This window comes from Alosa alosa, chromosome 19 (genome assembly GCF_017589495.1).
Source record: "Alosa alosa isolate M-15738 ecotype Scorff River chromosome 19, AALO_Geno_1.1, whole genome shotgun sequence".
Lineage (NCBI taxonomy): Eukaryota > Metazoa > Chordata > Actinopteri > Clupeiformes > Clupeidae > Alosa > Alosa alosa.
In genome coordinates this window covers 7,147,286-7,164,785 of record NC_063207.1, presented here as the reverse complement: position 1 = coordinate 7,164,785, position 17,500 = coordinate 7,147,286, and the positions used below count along the sequence as shown (strand labels likewise).

Genomic DNA, 17,500 nt, shown 5'->3' with positions numbered 1-17,500 from the left:
CCGGCGTGCTGTCAGTGATCCTCTACCTCTAAAAATAACTCATTATTCCCCTCGCCCCCTTGTCCCCCTTTTGTCACTTGATTTTGTTATTACTATGCTAACCAAATCCTTATAAATGTGATTTAAGGCTTGGGCAGGCCACACTCTTGTTTTTCCTTCTGCCGCACACGATTTATGGCGGCCGGGAAAAGGCCCCTCTAAGTATCCCAAATGCCCTGAGATTACAGCTGTTGCCGGGCGCCTGATGGAGCCCTGGACGGCTGTTATTGCGCCGTGTTCCCTGGCCGCTCCTCGGGAGCAGTAAAGCGTCAATAAAATAAAAAAGCACCTGCATCTTAAATGAAATTTCAATTGAAAAACTTAACAGCCCTTCAAATTGCGGAATTTAACACAGACCAGTAAAGCTTAAATAACAGTTCGCCACCACATGGGCCAGTGGGAGAAAGGGAGAGTCGAGAGAGAGAGAGAGAGAGAGAGAGGGAGGAGAGAGAGAGGGAGGAGAAGGAGAGAGGAGGAGAGAGAGGGAGGAGGTGGGAGAGAGAGAGAGAGAGAGAGAGAGGAGAAGGAGGGAGAGAGTAGATGAGAGGGCAGGGGGGTAAAGTTGTGTGTGTGTGTGTGTGTGCGTGCATGTATGTGTGTGGGGGGGAGTGAAGTACAATAGGGTGGGGTTAGTGAGGTTGGTTAAGATGGGGGATAGGTGGTGGCAGCAGCTCTGTGTTTGTGTGTGTGTGTGTGTGTGTGTGTGTGTGTGTGTGTGCGGGTTTAGAGGGAGATGTGTGAGGTTCACTGTCAAGGTGACTTGATTGTCTCCTGTGGTAAAATTATTTACAATTAAGGAATTCCTCCAGAGAGTGGCCGTTAGATTTCCCCAACACCATCGCCTCGGCTACCTCCACCCTCATCCCCACTACCTCGCCGGTCGCCACGGTGAGCTCCACGGCAACGCCGGGCTATGCGGATGCGGTGCTTTCTGTATTCATGCAGGCTGCTGAACCTTTGTGGTAATTGAATCAGCTCAAGTGCTGAGTGGAGCCGGCATAAAAACCTGTTAACCCAAAGGTCAGATCTGTGCATTGTTTATTTATCAGGAGGTAGAGGCGGCCGAATCGGCAGGGTCCTGTCGCGCGCGCAGTAAAAAATTACCCCCAATAATAACGGGCAGTAGATGAATGGACCACACCGGGACGGCCTCGTAAAGCAGCACGGCAGGGGCACCCTAGCGCTACTGTTACACCATTCAGAACCAGCAGGCTGCCCCCTACACACACACATGCGCGCACGCACACACACACACACACACACACACACACACACACACACACACATTTATATCCGTATACACACGGACACAGGAACAAACACACACACACACACACAGAAAAACGCACACATTTCCATTTGCAGCCTTTTGCTCCATATTTTTCCTGCTGGTATTTGAGTCACGTGATGTAATGTATGGCCAACACCTGTGAGGGTGTCATGCCAGAGGTTGGTGCTTTTATGTGTGTTTTATTTGTTAGTTTCATATCGATGACTGTTGCGACAGATTGCATCCATTTGGAGATGAAGGATGATTGCATGTCAGATGTTCTGCTTGATGCATTCTCCAGTATTGCCCTGCAGCTTGCTTATTTTCAGCATTGCTTCAAAGCAATAAGTATACATCTATATTCTTATCAAAGTATTAGTGAAATGCTATTCTTTAACATATATTAGATTTTACCAGACCACTCTTTTTTTGTAGTGCAGCATTTTTAGTTTTAAGTCAAATATATGTGTAAGGGCCATATGGTAATATGCTACATTTTTTTTCACTTTTTGATATGACATCATTCTTGCAGTGTGTTTGTGCATATGTGCGTGTATGTATGGGTGTGTGCATCTGTGTGTGTTTGTGTATCTGTGTGTCTGCGTATGTGAGTATGAACTGTATGTACATGGATGTGTGTGTATCTCCATGTGTGTTTGTGTGTGTATGTTTATGTACTATATATATATATATATATGTGTGTGTGTGTGTGTGTGTGTGTGTGTGTGTTAGATGGGGTCGAGGTGTTTGGGTGCCCCATTGGAGGCTGTAGAAATCTGGGCCATCTGGGGCAGTTAGCAGCAGCAGCCGCAACCATGTGTGTGTGTGTGAGAGTGTGAGTGTGTGTGTGTGTGTGTGTGGAGAGTAGGGCCGAGCAGAGAGAGAGAGGAGCGCAGCGGAACTGAGCCAGTCACCTTGATCTGGATGCCCTTGCCTTGCCGGCACACCATTACCGCCGTACAGTGGGATGCAAATGGAGGGGGAGAACATTACCTTCAAATGAGCTCTCAGCCGGGCAGAAATATCAATCAGGCCGACCCAGGCAGGCCGGAAGACACGGGAGGACACGGCCGAAGGAAGGGAAGAGAGGCGGCAGCAGAGGCGCACGGCACGGCACGGAGCGCTGCACCACGCTACGCTACTCTACTCTACGCCACAGACCCCCAAAGAACAACTTGAGCCCATTTCCATATTTCTCCCATCCTTCCAGATTTTATGGAGGTGATTGGGAGTTAAGGGAGAAGGGAAGGGGGGAGTGTGGGGGGGGTGTAAGCGGTGGGGGGGGGGTGTCGGTGAGCAACGGCTTAACCCCGCCTACCTGTTAGGGGGAAGTGTGCGTTATTATGCTGATATTATGTTGTTATGCCCGCGTTATATTTTCCACATGGTGTGTGAGAGCCTTTAATTTAGTTTGAGGTCTGGGGAAACAGAGGCTGTTAGGGATGATGACTCCTTTCATGTTTTTTATTGGGCCATAATGCCCAGGACACCAGACTTATTTCCCCCCAAAGCTCTGAATGCAAAACCAGACAACGCTCCCCCAATTCTCCTGTTGTGCATGTGAAAATAAGACAAACCTGGCAAAAATGTATTCATTAATTAACTTGAATAAATATCTTGACTTGACTTGACTGATGTAGAACATTTTGCATCGAGTCTCATGCTCAGCTGTTACACTCTGACTGAGAGTTAACACAGCAAGCAACACAAGTGAATGAGTTGACACTGCCTCCATCTCTGAAGTGATGTAACAGTGTGTTTTTGTATGTGTAGGCTTCCCAGTTCATGCCCTAATGATCGAACTGAAGCGTACAAACGTGCTCTCTTCTCATTTTTAGGGAACATGATACGCACTTAAAGCACAGTCGGCCGATTGCTGAATTGATTCCAACGGAATTATTTCTCTGATGGACATCAGATGGGCAATTTAAAATAAATAAATAAATAAAAGGGTCTCTTGTAAATTAGCATTGAGAAGTGAGCAACGTGTACAGCTAGGTGACGTCTTGCACTAAACATTATTTGTTGCGACAGATTACATCACTCATCCTGTTTCCAGCAACTGTCTGACACAAGATCACCTCAGCTTTGCAGACGATCAATCGATTTGATTCTGACATTTGTTGCAGTGATTTTGTAGAAATTACACATAGAATGGGTTGGTGCAGAGCCATATAAAGATACTTATATGGCTCTGGGTTGGTGGTGTCACGCTCTCGTACAAAATGGGTTACCTTGGTCGGTGTGACATTCTCATATAGAATTGGTTGCCCTGTTTGGTGTGGCGTTCAAGAGCACTAACCAAATGGAAATCTTTTTTTTGCTGACATGTTGTTAAGGTAGTGTGCATTTTGTGTCCATATGTGTACATTTCCTCCATGAGGTCATCTTGTTAATAAGCTGTGCATGTGTTATGTGAACGCCCCCATGCATGTGTGAATCTTCTAAATGTGACCTTTGACCTATGACACGCTGAGATAGGAATGTTGCTGTTAAACATGCAGAGAGAGGTGAGAGAGATGCACACAGAAGATGAAATGACCGAGATGGAGAGACGGAAAGAAAGAGTGAGAGAGTGGTAGAGAGAGAGAAAGAGACAGGGAGGGAGAGAGAGAGATGGTCACAGAAGATGAAATGAAGGAGATGGAGAGACAAACAAAGAGTGGTGGAGAGAGAGAAAGAGAGAGGGACATGGAAGATGAAATAAAGGAGATGGAGAGAGAAATAAAATAAATAAGTGTTGAGAAGAGAGAGGGAAGGCAGTGGAATCTCTACTGCATTCAGAGAGATCAATGAAGAAAAACATGGAGAGAATGAGAGAAATGGAGGGATGCTCAATGAGAGAGAGAGAAATAGAGAGAGAGAGAAGTAGCTGAGGATGGACATACAGAGTAAATGGACAGAAGATGAATGGAGAGATGAAGGAGAAGAGAGGAGTGAGATTAAGAGAGCGACACACATAGAAAACTCATCTGCTCCCTGGGCCCTGGCTTAACCTACTGATGAGGATGTGTCCCTTTGTGTGTGTGTGTGTTGGGGGTTGTACAGGTGTGTGTCCAATCATGTGTTTGTAAGTGTGCGTTTACATTGATGTATATGTATAGCTTTTATATGTACAGTTTGTGTGTGTGTGTGTGTGTGTGTGTAATTATGAAAATGAGTAAGTGATTACAATATTTCTTCCAGTTCACCGCAATCTCTTCAAGGCCCACTGTTGCTCCTGGTTCCTCTTCCCTCCACACATAACCTCCATTGAATAAATCCATAAATATAATTTCATATTTGCCTGCCGGGTGGGCGACTGTCACCCCCCCACCCTCAACACACACACACACACACACAGAGCGATCCCCCGCCCCATCTACTGAGGTAAATGAGCTGATTTGCACATTGCCTACTCTACATTTTAATCCGCCAAATAAGGATGGCCAAATCAGTGTTTGTCCTTGTGATGTCAGCTGTGACTCGGCGGCGCCTGGCTGAGGATAATTCCGCGTAGCACAGCCTCTTGCCCCGGCAGAGACATTGGAATGCGTATATCGCCGCTGTCACTCTTACTCTGATAAAACAACCAATGCCACCACCGCTCCACCCACCCACATGCATGCATGCACACACACACACACACACACACACACACACACACACACACACACTTTGGATCAGCGTTCATGTTGGTTTACACACAGCTGTGGGTACTTCTACAAGTAAAAATGAAAATGTAGAAACATTTAAGACAAAACACAGATGTTGTATGGAATGTCAACTATGACTTAGCCTCCAAAGCACTGTCATAGACTGTGTTCTGTGTTTAAACAGGAGGGCGGCTTATCTCTCAATCATCAAAGGATGACGCCAGCCCAACCTCTCCTCCTTTGGGCTTTCTTAATTATTCAAATATAAAGAAAAGCATCAAATATACGCTTTTTTAAGTGTCAAATATGCGCGTTGGCGCAAATGGCTACAGCGTCCGTACCGTTCAGGTCCAAGTGGCCACTGGGACCTGGGTCGAGTCTGACCTGGGTCAAGTCTAACCTGGGTCGTTTCTGACCTGGGTCGAGTCTGACCTGGGTCAAGTCTAACCTGGGTCGTTTCTGACCTGGGTCAAGTCTAACCTGGGTCATTTCCCGATCCTACCGCATCTCTCTCCCACCTGCTTTCTGCCAGTCTCTTCACTATCCTATCATAATAAAGGCAAAAGAGTCCAATATAAATATGTGCTATAGTCTAGTCTGTAGTAGTAACGTCATGATGTTGAAGTCACGTTCACATTAGTCTAACCAGAGGCTTGTTTCCTTTTGGGGCATCACACGTCGAACTAGAATGTCAAGGCACACCAACTGTAATAACTGTAAAATATGTAATTGTCTTTAAAAGATAAAAAAGTTAAAATTATGCAATAGTCTATTTAAATGGTGGGCAAAATGCAAAGTCTATGAACAAGCAACGTTCATGAGAATGAACTATTACTATCATGTGGCATGTGGAAGCATTGAATAGACTCATCCATGTTTGCACTTAAGGTCTTACCCATGATGTTAAATTAGCAAATTGATTTTGCCGAGTAAGTAAATTAGCTCTATTCAGACTTTTAAACTATGCCCATCATTCAAATTAGGGTCCTGCATGCTACAATGCACGTATGTACGTATATAATAGTAGTGCTCTTTTGCTTGAAGAAATTGAATTGTTCTCAGTAGTCGCACATTTCCATAAATCAGACATTTTTATCTTTTTTTGGGTCTAAGCCACATCAAATGTCAAACAAGAGTCAAAGCAACTTATATAATAAATGTAAAATATGTAGATAGATAGATAGATAGATAGATAGATAGATAGATAGATAGATAGATAGATTGATAGATAGATAGATAGATAGATAGATAGATAGATAGATAGATAGATAGATACTTGATTGATCCCCAAGGGGAAATTTAAGATCTTAAATATCTTATAACTGACTTATCCCATCATTAAAATTAGGGGCCAGTAACTCTCGTAGTATAACACCCAGGTGATATGTGCTTCTGCTTCCCCACAGGACCGGGAGCAGTGGACCCTCCTGTCGTGTCCAGTGTCCTGCCCCACAGTGCCACAGTGTCCTGGGCGCCTCCCTCCCAGCCCAACGGCCCCATCAAGCACTACCACGTCTACCAGAACACCGAGCTCGTAGCCACGCTGCCGGGCAACACCACCGTCTTCTCTGCCGCCCCCCTGCGGCCCTACGCCAACTACACCCTGCAAGTGGAGGCCTGCACGGACGTGGGGTGCGCGCGCTCGCCCCTATCCCACGCCTTCCGCACCCCGCCGGGGCCCCCCGCGGACGTGCCCGCGCCCCAGCTCTTCTCCGACACCCCGACGTCCGTGCTGCTGTCCTGGGGCCCCCCGGGGCGCCCCAACGGGGAGCTGGAGGGGTACACGCTGGAGCGGAGGGTGCGGGGCACGCGGCAGGTGTCCACCGTGGCGGAGACCGAGCCCCATGAGCCCCTCAGCTTCCTGGACAGCTCGGCAGCGCTCAGCCCTTGGACCAGCTACGAGTACCGGGTGGTGGCCCACACGCGGGGCGGGGGCAGCAACAGCAGCGGCTGGACCGGGGTGACCACCAGGCCCTCCAGACCAGCCGGATTGCAGCCTCCACAGGTGACCCTGCTCGGCCCCGACGCAGTGCAGGTGAGTGGGCTGATTAGATAGATAGATAGATAGATAGATAGATAGATAGATAGATAGATACTTTATTAATCCCCAAGGGGAAATTCAAGGTTCAGTAGCATACAGACAGATCACACACAACATGCACTTACAGCAGAAAAAGTAACATACATATAAAAAAACTCCACTGTACAATAGAGACAGTAGAAGATAAACGTAGATACTAAACATTAAACATCCTTGTCCAGTCTTGGTAAGAGGCAGAATATGGTGCTGGGCCCAGACTCACCAGGTGAGTGACGGGATGTGTGGCCGGCCGTTTGTGTGTGTTGTGAAAAAACTGGTGCACATGGGAGAAATTAAACTTCCTTGACCACCCCTGGTAATATGTCGGAAATGGCAGAATATTGCATTCCCTTCCTTCACAATGGCAAAAGACTCTCTTTCCCATCTCATATTAGTGGTAGTCTTCTCACTCAAGCTGATGCAGACTCTTAATCTACACAATCCTTTGGCTTATTTGACGGCCTACTTGCTTTAGGTTGATTCAACCTCATTTAGTTTAATTCAACCCTCTAGCCCTTGTTCTCAAGTGACCGCTCAATTTAAGCAGTTCTCAAAAGTGAAAGGAAGTAGTGGCTAAAATATCTCCCTATGACATGGCACTTCCTCTCAAGAGCCCCGCCCCTCTGTTCTGATTGATTGATTGTTTGTTTGTTTGTTTGTTTGTTTGTTTGTTTATGAATCGGTAAACCTGATATTGTGTGCAAAATCATGGTGAAGATTAGTATAGACCATAGTTGCCCTTCAGTCCCAATCCCAGGTTGTAGCTCCACTCTTTCCCTCAAGTCTCAGTAGCACACTAGTCTTTTTCCTCCTGCTGTTTAGCATGGGATCCTAGAATGCCACTCACACGCTCCTGTGGAGGATAGAGAGCGCGTGCGTACGTTGGCCCAGCTCACCATGCTGTAAAGAAATAGCTACTTCTCCCAGGGTGCTTTTCAGTGGTTTCATACGTTACCTGGAAATCACCTTGTAGGTGGTCTTATTATATTACCCGCATGTCACCATATGTTAGCGGCGTGGTGTTCCTTAGCTATAATAGCGTGGTGGCGTGACTTCCTGCCGTCCCGCTGCGAACGCTGCCTTTAGCATATGTGTAAGCAGACAGCCACGCACGCCTCTCAGCCGTACAGCTGGAGACTCCTGCAGGAGCAGGCTGCTGCAGATTGGATTAGCTCTCAGAGGTTGTTTACTTGTTTACTTGTTTACCTGTTTAGCATCAACTGCTGGGAATGTTGGAGAGAATGTCTCTAATGTGGTCCTGTGTGTGTGTGTGTGTGGTGGCATTTTGTGTTACCGTTACCGTTATTACAACGCACTACTCATGATGAACACACACTCCACTGTTTTGTCCCCATCCTTTCTGTTGTCTTTAGTAGTCTATGTACTCGGTCTGTTGTCTGTAGTCCAGGCACAGGAAGTACAGCCTAAAGTACACAGGATGTGCACACATATACTGTACAAATTTATACCGTTACAACTGTGCTGGGTCTGTACTGGCCCCAACTCAGTGTGCTTGCGACATACACTTGCACCACACTTTACTTTACCTACACAATACTGACTTTTTCTATATTCCTTAAGAAAATATTCTTTATTAATTATAACTTTTATAAGGTCACAGAAATTCAGTTTTGTTTTGTCAGGGAAAGTCAGGGAAAAGTCATGGAATTTTACATTTGAGTTAGGTATGAGCTACACCAGGCGCGTAACTGAAGTGTTCCATTCGCGGCGCGTAAAATCCATTTTAGATGAATGGTCTGTTTTTTTCGAACATACACGCCCCACTGTCACGTCTGGTGTAGCTACTTCCATTGATTATAATGGAAGCTAATTGTTGCTGCAGACACAACGCGAACGGAACGCTTCAGTTACGCGCCTGGTGTAGCTCAGGGCTTAGAGTGGGAGTCCTGGTAGTGGCATGTGTTAGTACCACTATGTACATGCAGTGTTGTGCTGGATGTCTTCCTGTGTGTGGGTGGGCATGTTGTCCCTGAGGACGTACGGTACAAAGCAAGGGCCAGAAGGGCTTATGGAAGCCCCTCAGCTGTGTAAAAGTTGGTTGATTCTGTTTCCCAACATTTTGGCAGTGGTGCATAAATGCATGGGTAATAAACGCATGGGTACTCCTCCCCGCCTGCTCCTGCTAATCAAGGTCCCCTTCAGAGCGGGGTCGAGGTGACCCTGACAGTCGCCCCCTCCCCCCTGTCGCTCGTGGAAACGCACACTGCTGTTTCTCCGTGTTCTGCACACAAAGGCTAACTCTTAACGCAGAGAGACGAATGAAGTTGCCTAAGTGATGAGTCTGTGTGTGTGTGTGTGTGTGTGTGTGTGTGTGTGTGTGTGTGTGTGTGTGTGTGTGCGTGCGTCGTCCACATTAAGAGCTCCTCGGCCCGTTATGAAAATGTAGTGCCCGCCATCGTCTCTGTGACGTCCCCTCTCTGTCGCCGCCGGCAACTGATTGCTTCTGGGTCGATCCCTACCCTCCTGCCCACCGCCCCGCACCCAATTAAGACTGTCAATACAGTCGGCCAGCTCCTACGAGTGTGTGTGTGTGTGTGTGTGTGTGTGTGTGTGTGTGTGTGTGTGCGTGTGACCTTGGCTTCACTTTCCTCTTAAAGCTCAGGGAGCCTCCGTTGAACTGCCCTCTGCTCCTCAGCTGAAACTGAACACTGGAGGCTTAAATATTCTGCCTCTAAATGTACAATTTGTATATACTATACATGACATACTTATGTGGGGTTTTGTTTTTGTTTGTTTGCTTTGTTGTTTGTTTAGTTCCACACCAACACAAGGAAAAGTTGAATGCGTGTCTTCGTGCTTCTTTTAGCATTCCTGGTCTTTTCTTTTCATTTTTGGAGAACCCATAATCAATAATAATATTTAAAAAAAAAACATCAGCCTTGAGTTGCTTCCTTGTCAGATCAGGATTTGATCAGACCAAAAGCGGGACCAAATCCGGCCCAAATGAGTTCTGAGTTTTGAGTTGAGGTGTTCTAAAGTTAGACCTCTTGGCAAATCAGAGGCCTCCCAGACAACACAAAGCTGAGTGCAGGATACACGCATTCACCAACTTTAACAGGTGCCACAGAAGATCAAAACTCAACGTGAAGGTAAAAATCGAAAGAAGGATCTGCGCACTGTCAGAGACAGAAACTTCCAGAAACTTTAACTCATACCCAACATTTCAACCTCACAGCTCTTCACCAGCAACACAGCAATATAAACAACACAGCAACAGAATCAACACAGCAGTAGAAACAGCACAGCAACAGAAACAACACAAGAAAACACAGCAGTAGAATCAACACAGTAAAACAACACAGCAGAACAACACAGCAGTAGAATCAACACAACAAAACAACACAGCAGTAGAAACAACACAGCAAAACAACACAGCAGTAGAAACAACAAAACAAAACAACACAGCAGTAGAAACAACACAGCAAAACAACACAACAGTAGAAACAACACAGCAAATCAGCACAGCAGTAGAAACAACACAGCAAAACAACACAGCAGTAGAAACAACATAGCAAATCAGCACAGCAGTAGAATCAACACAGCAGTAGAAACAACACAAGAAACAACACAGCAGTAGAATCAACACAGCAACAGAAACAACACAGCCTCAACTCAAGCAGTAAAGTCAACACAGCAGTAGAATCAACACAGCAGTAGAGTCAGCACAGCAGTAGAGCCAACACAGCAGTAGAGTCAACACAGCAGTAGAGCCAACACAGCAGTAGAAACAGCACAGCAGTAGAAACAACACAGCAGTAGAAAGTCAGGCTGATATGGATCAAAGTCAAAGTCTGCTTTATTGTCAATTTCTTCACATGTCAAGACATACAAAGAGATCGAAATTACGTTTCCCACCATCCCACGGTGGAGACAAGACATATTTTACCAATTAGGTCCACAGACAAACATAACATTCAAGTAAACAATATAAAAAGTAAATAAGAAGGCACATACAATGAAGAAATAAGAGCAGCAAAATTTGGGTTGAAATGTAAGGACAGCTCAGTCTTTCTGTGAGTGCACCTGCGAGTCCTCCATCTTCCTCTAGTAGAGACTCGGTCAGTAAGAAAAACAGGGCCGCTGTCTCTAAGACACGATGCTCCGAGGCCTCCATCTTCCTCTAGTAGAGACTCTGTCAGTAAGAAAAACAGAGCTGTTGTCTCTAACGGGGTATTCACACCTGCCTTGTTTAGTTCGCTTAAAACAAACCAAGACCTTGGTGCGGACCTTTTGGGCAGGTGTGAATACAAGCAATCAAACCCAGGTTGGCACCAAACAAGCAAACCGAGACCCACCTGAAGAGGTGGTCTCAGTGCGCTTCCAAAAGAACCCTGGTACGGTTAGTTTCAGATGTGAAGGCGATCGGACCTCTGTCCGACCCAGTTCTAAAAATCATAAGCCTTTTTGGACATAACAGGCTCCCGTTCCCGCGTGCATTATGGGAAATATTGTACACTGTGTGCAGCAATGTTAGCACTAATATTTTGTGATGTAAAAAATCTGTTGATCAGGTAGCAACTGTATGAATTAGTAAGATAGATGAACTGCTGTCTCTAAGAAAAGAGCTGCCGTCTCTAAGACACAATCCTCCAAGGCCCCGGTGAGGACGTCTTATAACTGCTGCTATACGTTCCGGCCTAAACACAAGATTTTGTGGGAAATTAATGTAACTAAACAAGCTTTGCAGCTTAGAGACCCATGTGAATAAACACAAACCAATATGCACACGTACACACGCATGCACACACACACATACACACACACACACACACACACACACACACACACACACACACACACACACACACACACACACACACACACATCTTGTCTGAAAGGGGGTCTCAGTGCCAGGGAGACGGCGGAGACATGCTTACCACTTCAAACACAAGCCAACATTTACATAAACTGAGCCTGAATAATTCATCTGCTTCCCCCTCAGGTTTCTGTTGTGTTCTCTGTGCCCTCCTCTACCCAAACTGTTATTATTTCATTAATTTGTTAAGTGCCGCATTAACATGCGTGACTGGGGGAGAATCCGTACACGTGTTAAAGACACTCAAATAGTACTGATCATTTGAATGGGCTAGGCTGTGTGTGTGTGTGTGTGTGTGTGTGTGTGTGTGTTTCCTTCCATCGAGCGCCTTACATCTACTCTCCCCCTCTGGTTTCCCCCTGCTTTATGCACACACACACACACACACACACACTTTGAGTTGCTTGTTCCCCTAGTTTTATTATTAGGAGTTTCTGTTTTATTCCAGTAGGGAAAAAAATTGGTTGTCGCAAGAATTTTCCCTGAGAAGCATTTTAGTGTTTGAGTGTTTGCTTTGAAGCCCATCTGGGGCTGTAAAGGGGTTTTTGTATTCCTCCCAGGAGATGATCACGCTTTTCTGGGGGGTTTCTGCTTGTTTGTTCCAGTGTTTATGGATTAAACAGCGGAATCATTTTATTTTTGTAAAGTTTTTAGAAATATTATTTTTTCTTTGTCAACAGAGAGAGGCCCAACAGTCTAAAGGCGCTTGGAGCCCCCGTTATAATTTTAAAGGCCTTTCCCGTTAATTGCATTGCGGCTTTGATGTGAACTTTAAGGAAGACGTCAGCCACGACATTTAACTTGACCAGTCCTGCGTAGCTCAAATCTCTTTAGATGCCCCCATGTACTTCTCACCAGTGGCGGGTTACATCAGTATATGCATTTTCTTAATGACATGCGTGAGCATGGGCACTCTCTCAAATGAGCTGTGCAACGCAAAGCTAGGCCATTGGGTGTGGACATCACGGGGTGTGTGTGGTGTGTGTGTGTGTGTGTGTGTGTGTGTGTGTGTGTGTGTGTGTGTGTGTGTGTGTGTCTGTGTGTGTGTGTGTGTGTGTGTGTGTGTGTGTGAGTGAGTTTGTGTGAGTGTGTGTGTGTGTGTGTGTACGTGTGTATGCGTGAATGTACATGTGTGTGTGTGTTTGCATGCATCTTTGTATCTCAATGTGTTGGTGAAGTCTTATGCACACTTAAGTTGTGTGTGCATAAGTGTTTGTGCGTGTGTGTGTTCACATAGTTGTGTGTATAAGTGTGTACGTGTGTTTGTGATTGAGTTTGTGTGCACACCCATGTGCATGCATATACGTGTGTGTGAGTGTCAGTGAGTGTGGATGTGTATGCGTGCAGTGTGTGGATGTGTATGCGTGCAGGCTCATGTGTGTGTATGCATGTACAGTAAATGTGTGTTTTTGAGTTGCCATGCATACATCAAGAGTGCATTTAGTGAGCGAGTGTGTGAACAGAAGTGTTAGAAAGTGGCCAAGGTTAAGAGCCATCAGAGAGAGGAGACTTGATTTCCACATACACCACATACGTCCACAACAAGCACATCATCCGCAGCACAGTCATACATATTCACACTTCACTCAGGCTGGTTGGCAGTCAGTCACCTTACACGGTGCATCCAGCCATGGGACTTAGCCCTCATCCATCTGATGCGCTCCCTAAAACGCTGACCAGAGACTTCCCCCCACTTAAGGAGGAGGAGAGAAAAAAAAACAGCTACACAGCAACATACTTTGTTTGGCGTGCAATTCCATTAGGATTTCATCGTTTTTTTTGCCATGGCGATGAATGTCCACCACGCCACGCTGCTGCCACCCTCTTCTTTTAAATGTAATGAAGGGAATATTCTCTTCCAGGTCAAAGTCAGGGTGTCTCCGCCTCCTCGACCGCTCGCCCGTTGCCGTGGCGGCGGAGACCGGAGGCGGGCATCGTTTCCAGGAGCTCATTGATCTAAAAGCCTCTAATGCTACCGTACCGGCGCCCCCCCCCCCCTCCTCCTCATGTCCTGCGCTGGGGGCCCAGTGACCAGTGGGGTGCAGGGGGAGCTGGGCTTGTCCTCCCGTCGGCTCCCCTCGGCTCGGCGCGGAGCAACCACTCTCAGCTTAGCGCTAATAAAGCCCCTGGGCTCACCCTGCAGGACGCCCGGTCACCGTACCCATAGTGTGTGTGTGTGTGTGTGTATGTGTCTGCATACTGAGGCCAAAGAAGAGAGGAAATTATGGAGATGCATGCCTGGTGTGTCACTGCATCAGACAGCCCAGCTGAGTCTCCTTTGACCGTGTTATGGTGTGTGTGTTGTTTTGTGTGTGTGTGTGTGTGTGTGTGTAGGCGTGTGGGAGTGTGTGTGTGTGCTTATAAGGACACTTTGTAACAAAACCCTGTTTTTGTGTGTGTGTGTGTGTGTGTGTGTGTGTGTGTGTGTGTGTCCCATAGGTCACATGGAGCCCTCCTGTGATTGCCAACGGGGAGATTGAGCACTATGAGATCCGCATGCCTGACCCACGGATCTCCCACACCAACACCTCCACCCTAAACTACACCGTGACCAACCTGGTGCCGTACACCGCCTACAGCGTCACCATCTTGGCCTGCTCCTCCGGGGGCGGCTACGTCGGCGGCTGCACCGAGAGCCTGCCCACCCCAGTGACTACATTACCCACAATCCCACAGGGTCTGGGACCCCTGTCCGTAGTGGCGGTCAGCGAGTCGTTCCTGGCCGTCTCCTGGCAACCCCCCAGTAGGCCAAATGGGCCAAACATAAGGTAACCATGGGAACACTGAGCTTCTGGTTTGAGAGGATGAGGATAGGTGCTTTATGTTACATATTAATTTAGAATATTTTAATGACTCATGATTCACATGTGTGAAATAATGAATATTCAGATATTCTCATTATGAAAAGACACGGATGCAAACACAGAAGGATCATGCAACATTGTTAGAAGAGATCATGTAGTTGTGTTAATCCTATAATGTTAATAACCCTGGCTCTCATGCATAACCATTTCCCCCTGCCAAATGAGACTGTTTTTTACTCAACTCGTCTTTTTACGAGGCCAACAGAAGCGTAGTTAAAAGTCTGACACTGTCTGCACTGTGCGTAATCACAAATAATTACACAGCCCCACGTGACGCGCCGATAAACAAGTATCTGCTTTCAGGGAAGGCAGACGCTCAGCAAATCCCCCTGACCATAAACACCTTCTTATTGACTGTGTGTAGATCAGTGCAGAGCCAGCATATACTTTTGTCTGTTCTGAGGCTGATTAAGGCCTAAATAAAGGCTTGGTGTTGGCGGTGGATGATTAAAATTCATGAACACTTTCCCCTCCTCCTCCTCCTCCTCCTCCTCCTCCTCCTCCTCCTCCACCACCACCGCGGAGCGCCACAACCCCGTGTTTGTTTAACTGGGCTTATAAAGCACACATTAAGCCGAGCCCGACTGATTACAGGCAAAAATTAGCATTATTGTTGAGAGAGGGAAAAGAGAAAAACACAAACCCTGCAAAAACAAGGATAGCGAGGGAGAGAGAGAGAGAGAGGGATAGAGAGAGAGAGGGGGATAGAGAGACAGAGAGAGAGAGAGAGGTGGCAGGAGGATTGGAGGAGTGAAACGGGTCTGATTATCCGTCTGTTCTCACTGCCCTCAGATTCGAGCTGCTGAGACGGAAAGCGCAGGAGCCGCTGGCCTCGCATCCCCCTGAAGATTTGAATCTGTGGTACAATGTTTACGCAGGAGCCAAATTGTTTCACCAAGATAAAGGCCTTAGCAGGTGAGATTACCGAAATTAGCTTTAATGCAAACTTTGCCCATGTGTACAAAACTGTTTTGTGCACTGATGCCATCTTTTAATACTGTTCAAAGATACATTAAGCAAATATCCGAAGAATTAAATTGTTTTGGGCTAATCTTTCACTGGCACTCAGTGAGAGCTTTTCTCTACGCTCTGCCTGCCCAGGCCCTGCCTGCCTCACTGGTCCTCGTGTGTGCATGTTTGCGTGTGTGTGTGTGTGCGTGTGCGTGTGTATGTGTGTGTGCGTGTGCATGTGTGCGCGCGCATGCGTGTGTCAAAATGAACATGTGTTGTTTCTCTGAGCGTTATTGTCTGTGAGCACCTCAGACATGTAGACTTGGCTTACAATGGCCTCTATGTGAAATACTGTGCATTCAAAACTCCACGCTCTTCACCAGAATTATATTTAAACTAGACATTACATAGAAGAACTAGACATTACTAGAAGAATATTGCCAGAATAGAGTAATTTTATCAAAAAATATTGGTTTTATAATTGTAATGATGCTTTGAGAAACAATTAACTTTTGAGTTAGATTGAAACAATTTCTAAAATGAAATGACAGTATTTGTTGACCCGTGTATGACGTAACTCCCGGTGGCACATGCTGTCCTGCAGCTGGCCTGCAGAACATCCGGTTCATGTCGCTCTCTCTCTCTGTGGCCCTTCCCCTGTAGGTTCACTCAGTACCAGTACAAGCTGCTGGTCCACAACGACGTGGGCTACTCGTCGGGGGAGATCGCCACGGCGTCCACGCTGGCCGGCGTGCCCCGCAGGCCCAGTTCCATTTCCTCTCTGACCGTGTCCCACACCTCCATCCTGGTCAACTGGACCACGCCCAGTGAGTAGCGAAGGGTTCCCACGGGTCATGGAATTTCTGGAATATCATGGAAATATGATAAAGTCTATTACAGACATGGAAAGTCATGGAATTTTACCATTTGCGGGGCAAAGTCATGGAATATCAGGGAATTTTGTTGTAGAAGTTTAAAATTTACTTGCCAAGATACATTAATGCAAATATATCTGGTAATGAGTTGTACTGCTTGCTTGAGTGGTGATTAGCCCAACCTTGCTTATTCAATACCCATTTATTAATCTCCCACTTTAAAAAAAAGTCAAAGATTCTTGAATACTATGCGGCTACTTTGAAATCTTTGGTCGATATATTGTATGATTCATTCTATAGTAGGTCATGGAAATTCAGGTTTTTCATCATGGAAAGTCAGGGAAAAGCCATGGAATTTTACATCTGAGTTAGAGTGGGAACCCTGGTAGCATTCCATCGCCACCGCGGCAGGCAGCATGGGCACAGGAGTGCTGAGGCTAGTGTAGTGGCTAAGGAACTTGGCTAGCATGCTAGTAGTCACAGAAAGACATGGGTTCAATTCCTGGCTGCCACAGTTGTGCCCTTGAGCAAGGTGCTTAACCCCAAATTGCTCCAGGGAAACTGGCCCCTGCAATTGGTATATGCAAGTCACTTTGGACAAAAACATCAGCTACTGTAATTTCCCAACTATTAGCCGCGGCTTATACATTGATTTTGCAAAATTTCTTCAGCTATGAGGTTATTACACAGGGGCAGTTAATATGTTTTTTTTAACTTGCATAAAACACTGTCCTGCTGTTTATACACAATGTAAATAATAAATAGGAAATCACTGTAAATGCATAAGTAACTAGGTAGGTGTGGAGTAATGCTCCATACCATTGGAAATATACTCCATAGCAGCCCTAAGCAGAAGATGGCAGCAGAAGTAGTGTTCGTACCAATAGATATTAGAGGTATTGCAACCCTATTACAAACAGTACAGTAGTTGAACTAGAAATATTGAACA

The 17,500-nt window shown here is 46.2% G+C and overlaps 1 protein-coding gene across 1 annotated transcript in view; it reads left to right on the top strand.

Moving 5' to 3' along the window:
- Window positions 1-17,500, top strand: part of ush2a (Usher syndrome 2A (autosomal recessive, mild)) — a 303,512-nt gene that overhangs the window by 156,491 nt on the left and 129,521 nt on the right. The window contains 4 exon segments of the mRNA XM_048228289.1: window positions 6,351-6,979; window positions 14,301-14,629; window positions 15,518-15,640; window positions 16,340-16,503. Coding sequence (XP_048084246.1) covers window positions 6,351-6,979; window positions 14,301-14,629; window positions 15,518-15,640; window positions 16,340-16,503 — 1,245 coding nt within the window.